Source organism: Orycteropus afer, unplaced genomic scaffold (assembly GCF_000298275.1).
Source record: "Orycteropus afer afer isolate SDZICR_OR568_19922 unplaced genomic scaffold, OryAfe1.0 scaffold00294, whole genome shotgun sequence".
In the NCBI taxonomy this organism is placed as follows: Eukaryota; Metazoa; Chordata; class Mammalia; order Tubulidentata; family Orycteropodidae; genus Orycteropus; species Orycteropus afer.
The window spans coordinates 435,396-441,685 of NW_006921881.1; the positions used below are offsets into that span (position 1 = coordinate 435,396).

General features: G+C 39.5%; 1 protein-coding gene across 1 annotated transcript in view; it reads left to right on the top strand.

Moving 5' to 3' along the window:
- TSBP1 (testis expressed basic protein 1) overlaps positions 1-6,290 on the top strand; it is a 157,820-nt gene that overhangs the window by 114,310 nt on the left and 37,220 nt on the right. The window contains exons 24-26 of the mRNA XM_007951441.1: positions 1,047-1,067; positions 2,785-2,805; positions 5,699-5,719. Of these exons, the coding sequence (XP_007949632.1) occupies positions 1,047-1,067; positions 2,785-2,805; positions 5,699-5,719 (63 nt within the window). The remainder of the gene's footprint in view (positions 1-1,046; positions 1,068-2,784; positions 2,806-5,698; positions 5,720-6,290) is intronic.

Sequence of the window (6,290 nt, forward strand, 5' to 3'; positions counted from 1 at the left end):
ACCTTCCTTCCGAGGAGTGGCTGGTGGATTTGAACTGCCAGCCTTCTGGTGAGCAATCAAGTGCTTTAGGCACTATGCTACCAGAGCCTACACAAACACGTAAACCAGCTGCTTACAATAAGCTGTGATCTATATCTCCTCCTGGTTCTGCTTATCTGGTTGGACCCTTAGTCATATACCAATTTGAGAGTACAAGGAATGCCAAGATGACTGCTCTGATTCAGGAGATCAACTAGTCCAGTTGGAGGACTGAGAGCTCCCTTTGGGCTTTCTGCAAAGAAAAGGCAACCTGATAGATGCCCAGGTGCCTTTTTTTTTTCCCCCATAATATTTTATTCAATTTGTGGTGAAAGCTTACAAAGCAAGTTAGGTTCCCATGTGACAATATCCACACAAATTGTTCAAGGACATTAGCTACATTTATCACAATGTGTCAACATTCTCTATGACCGTGCTCTGCTTATTCTATTTCCAGTATCTAGTTTCCCTGCCACCTTAATTCTAAAAGAATAAAACCTATTTAAAAAACCAAACCTGTTGCCATTGAGTCGATTTTGACTCATAGAGCTTCTATAGGATGGAGAAGAACTGCTCCATAGAATTTCCAAGGCTATAAATCTTTACGGAAGCATGTTGTTGTTGTTGTTGTTATGTGCCGTCATACTGCCTCAGATTTCCCCCGCACAGCAGCTGGTAGGCTCAAATTGCCAACCTTTTGGTTAGCAGTTGAGGGCTTAACCACTGCACCAGCAGGGCTCCTTCTAAAAGAATAAGCCAATACTCAAATATTAAGTTGTCATTTGGGAGAGCAAATATGATTATAAATCGATAGAGTAGGAAAATAATTCTTTTTTGCTATAAGCCTTACAATGTAAGTTTATTTTTCAAATAAGAAGATATATTACTTTGATGAAAACAACAATATTTAATGATAATTATGAATACATCAATAATGCATTGTAGTCAAAATCAAAGAGACTGTTACAAAATCTAGTCTCCTTTTCACAGCGACTAACAATTTTGTATTTGTTTTGTTTTTCTTTTAGTTAAGACTCCAGAATCCATCCGTAAGTTCATCTGCAATTTTTGAAATCCTTTTTGGGCTACTAGTTGCAAGGAAGAATTTGCCATTCTCAGGCTGTTATATCTTCAAGTTTTTTAATCATTCTAGATAACAGAATAAAGATAAAGATAAAGCCTTCCCCTTTTTCATTGACCCTCCACTTTACCAAGCATGATATCCTTCTCCAGGGAATGGTTCCTTCTGACAACATGACCAAAGTAGCTGAGACAAAGTCTGATCAGTCTCGCTTCCAAGGAGCATTCTGGCCGCACTTCTTCCAGGCCAGATTTGTTAGTTCTTCTGGCAGTCCATGGTACTTCTGAGTATTCTTCAGAAGTTGAAGAACTTCTGAAGAAGTGGGTTTGAACCGCCAGCCTTCTGGTTAGCAGTCACATGCCTTAGGCACTATGCTACCAGAGCTCCTAAAACCGAACTCACTGCTGTTGAGTGGGATCCAACTCATAGTGACCCCTCCTTGGGTTTCCGAGGCGGTATCACTACGGAAGTAGATTAGAGTGCCCAACATTCCTTCTGAGGAGTGGCTGGTGGGTTTGAACCACCAGACTTCTAGTTAGCAGTCAAATGCCTTAGGCACTATGCCACCAGAGCTTCTACCCAGTCCTGCACCATCTTCATAATCGTTGTCATGTTTGAATCCAAACCAAAAACCAAACCCGTTGTCATCAAATCAATTCTATCTCGTGGCAACCCTATGTGTTATAGAGTACAACTGCCCCATAGAGTTTTCTTGGCTATAACCTTTACAGCAGCAGTTCACCAGGCCTTTCTTCGGCAAGCCACTGGTGAGTTCAAACCACCAACCTTTAGGTTAGCAGAAAACCACTGAAGCCACCTAGGGTTGGATAATATTCTATTGTGATTCATGTTTTATGAGCCAATTTTTGGATGTAGATTGCCAGGCCTTTCTTCCTTGTCTTAGTCTGGAAGCTCCAATGAAATCTCTGCACCATGGGTGACCCTGCTGGCATTTCAAACACCAGTGGCATAGCATCACAGCAACATGCAAGCCAACACAAATATAACAAACTGACAGGTGGTAGATTAAATAGGCCCTCAAAAAAACAGTCCGAAGAAATTAGAGATAGTAGGGGATGGGGCAGAGAACCTGGGTTTTTATTTGCATTTTTGAATTTTGACTTTCATAACAAGCATATGTACTCTGGTATTAGGAAATTGAGGAGCTCTGGTAGCATAGTGGCTAAAGCACTTGACTCCTAACCAGAAGGCTGGAGGTTCAAACCCACCAGCCACTCCTCGGAAGGAAGGTTGGGCAATCCTACTTCCGTAGTGATACTGCCTCGGAAACCCAAGGAGGGGTCACTGTGAGTCGGGGCCGACTCCACAGCACATAACAACAACAACAACATTAGGAAATTGAAACTTAAATACTTCTTGTAAACTCTGATTTCTGCTGAATGACTTTAGAAAGAAATTAAGGAAAATTCGTTTCCTTCTAATGAGCAATCAATGCCTATATTTTTATTTTTCTTCCTATTTCAGTTGTGACTTCAAAACCTGCCAGTAAGTAGCTCTTTTGAATCTCAAATCTCTTGTGTTTTCAATTACCACCTTATGGGGGATTTCTGCCTTCTCTAGCTGTCATTATTTCTAGCTTTATATATCTTCTCTTTAGTGAATTAAAGAAAATAGTTACATCAACTTTAAGTTATTTTATATGTTTATGTGTGTTTGTTTTTCAGGAATTATATCAGGACAAACCAGTAAGTTCCTTTTCTGTGCCTGTCACTAGTATATTTTGGTCTCTCGAGAATACAAAAAAAAAGACTTTTTTTCTTTTCCTTTACTAACTGCTAGTAACAGTTTTAAAAATTTGATCATTACCAGAGTTATACTGGGGTATTCAGGTTGAAAATAAAAACTTTATTTTCTCTCATGCACTCTTAAATATCACTAGATTGAGAGAAATGATAATTTTTAAAAGTCAAAATTAAACTAAGAAATTAAACCCACCAGCCACTCCTCGGAAGGAAGATGGGGCAATCTACATCCGTAATGATACTGCCTCAGAAACCCAAGGAGGGGTCGCTATGAGTCGGGTCTACCTCGACGGCATATAACAACAAGAAGAAATTAAAAGAACCACCACAAGCAAACGAAATTTTGAAATAAAACTATTAAAGCTGAAAAGCAGATAGATGAGTAATAACTAATTTAGCTGATCCACAAAATACTAAACTTCAGTAAATTCAAGAGGCTTCATCCTAAGTAGTCATTCTACCCACCAGCCACTCCTCGAAAGGAAGGCTGGGCAAACTACTTCCATAGTGATACTGCCTCGGAAACCCAAGGAGGCATTGCTATGAGTCGGGTCCGACTCCACCTCAGTGAGTTTGGTCTGGTTTTTTATAGAAAGCGGAAACCATAAGAGCTCAGGATTACCAGAGCTAGGGAACATTTTAGTCAGTGGTGTGAAAATGGGTCTGAGGACAGGAAAATTAGCTGTTATCCTGTCAAATAGTATATATCAACCAACTCCCCACTCTCTGTATCCACCTTCTACTCTGGTACCTACAGTGTATACAGCAGAAAAGAGGTTTGTGCTCAGGAGAGTATGAAATAAAGGAAACCTGGATAAGAGAACTCCATAGATAGGTAAATAATCCTGAAAATAAAGGGTAAATATAAATCTACATCCTACATTGTTTCTCCACTCGAACAATCTTTGCTATTTTATAGGAACATTTAGGTCATTTATATTCAATGTAATTATATATTTGGTTTTGAAAATACTTGTTCTGCCTAATTTTCCTTTATTCCTCCCCTTTTTGCCTAATTTTAGAACTTTTCAAATATAATTCTAATTTCCCTCTCAGCATATGAACTATGTATTGTTTTACTACTTTTTTTGCCAGTGATTACCCTAGAGATTACAACATGTCTTATTAAAATCTGATGTAAAATTGCTATTATAACATTTGCTACACATATTAAGACCTTTAGAACACTATCTCTGTCTTTTGACCTTGTTAACATGTATTTTAAACCCTGCATTATTTTTAACTCAACAATGCACTATTTTTGTTATCTTATAAGCTATATGCTTGCATACATTTACCACTGTATTCACTGATTGTTGTATTCAACTACTCCTGCATTTTCATGCTTCCAACAGGACATTTTTTTTTCCTTTTATTCTTCTTAACATTTCCTTTAGAGTTTCTGCGCCATTCACCCTCTTTCATCCTTCCATGACTACAATTTCATGTATGCCAGAACTTTTAGCCAGTTACTATATGTCTTTTATGCCTTTCTGAACCCCCTACTTTCTTCTTGGTTGTCAGATGGGCCCCTTTCAGACCCTCAATACACCTGAAGATCTCTGACAACACTGTCCTCTCACACTCATTGCCCTCGAGTTGGATCCGACTCATAGCAACCCCTCCTTGGGTTTACGAGGCAGTCTCACTACGGAAGAAGATTGCCCAACCTTCCTTCTGAGGAGTGGCTGGTGGGTTTGAACCACCAGCCTTCTGGTTAGCAGTCAAGTGCCTTAGGCACTACGCCACCAGAGCTGCTCTCAAAACATGGCAGCTTCCTTCTCAGAAGCCAGCTGCAGAATCTCTGGCTCCGGCCTACCAAGCCCGAGCGCTATATAACATTATCAGGGGAGCAGCTATCTATCACCGTAGCCATATTTTACTGACTAAAAGCAAGTCCCAGGTTTCACCTTCACTAAAGGGGAGAGCATTATACCTGGCGTTGACTCAGTGAGGGTTATTTTAGATTTTTTTTTCTAGCATAGGAAGGTAAAATAGATGAGGTGCTCAGAGGAGGAATCAGAAAGTAACATTTTCAATAGTTTAAAGTCAGTATAGGAGCTCTGGTAGCGTAGTGCCTAAGGCACTTGACTGCTAACCAGAAGGCTGGTGGTTCAAACCCACCAGCCACTCCTCAGAAGGAAGGTTGGGCAATCTACTCCCGTAGTGACACCACCTGGGAAACCCAAGGAGGGGTCGCTATGAGTCAGATCTGACTGGACAGCACATAACAACAAAGTCAGTATAAAGCTATATAAAATCCATAATATAGAAATCATATTTTCAAAGCTATTCAAATATTTTGATATATTCCAGAAGAAAGAACATGTAAATATTGACTGGTTGTAATCTGAAAGAGAAAATCAGATTCTGAATGGGTGTACAAAAAAATAAATAAATAAACACCACCACTGCCATACAGTCGATTCTGATTCAAAGTGACCCTATGAATAGACAGAGTAGAACTGCCCCATAGGATTTCCGAGACTGTAAATCTTTACGGAAATAGACTGACTGCCTCATCTCTCTCCCATAGAGTGGCTGGGGGGTTCGAACCACAGACCTTTTGGTTAGCAGTCAACTGTCTTAACCACTGCACACCAGACCTCCTGTGAATGGATATGGGAGGGCAAAAAATACTTTTTGCTCTACCTGAACAAACTTAGATGACTTATTAAATTTTGAAAATATGTTACTTGGATGAAAACTATTACATTGTTTAATATATCTGAATATTAATTTTGTATTGTGTTCAAAATCAAAAAGAGTAGTTAGAAAACCAGTCTTCTTTTCATAGCTAAATAACAATTTTGTGTTTATTTTGTTTGTGTTTTAGTTGAGACTCCACAATCTATGGGTAAGTGTCTTAAATGTATCAAATTTTCTTTGGTCTCCTAGCGACAGAAAAGACTTTTGATTCCTCAGACTGTACTAATTTCAAGCATGTTACTTACTCTAGACTAGATTCAGGGAAAAAATTAATTAATAATCACACTTACGTTTCTGTTACCTCTTTTCACTCTCAAATCACATGTGCTTTTATTTCCAATTTATAGGGATTTTTTTTTTTTTTTTACTGTGATTTGAGTGAAAGATTACAGAGAGAATTCACTTTCCATACAGCAGTTCATACACATTTTGTCTCCTGATATTGACTGCAATTCCCCACAATGGAGCAGTAGCAGCCCTCTTCCCGCTTCCTCCCCATAGTTACCTCCTCCCTGTGTTCTTCCCTCCCACGCACTCGTGCCCTCCAGCTGTCTCCCTGTGCATACACTGCCCTCCTGTTCTCCAAGGACTAATCTCTCCAAGGAGTGTACCTACCCAATGTAAATGTTCAGCCCATATGCCTGTCTTTTATTCTGCTGGAAGCCATGGGAGTGAGTTCAATTCCAGATCTGAAGGGCACCTAGAGGCCATAGTCTCAG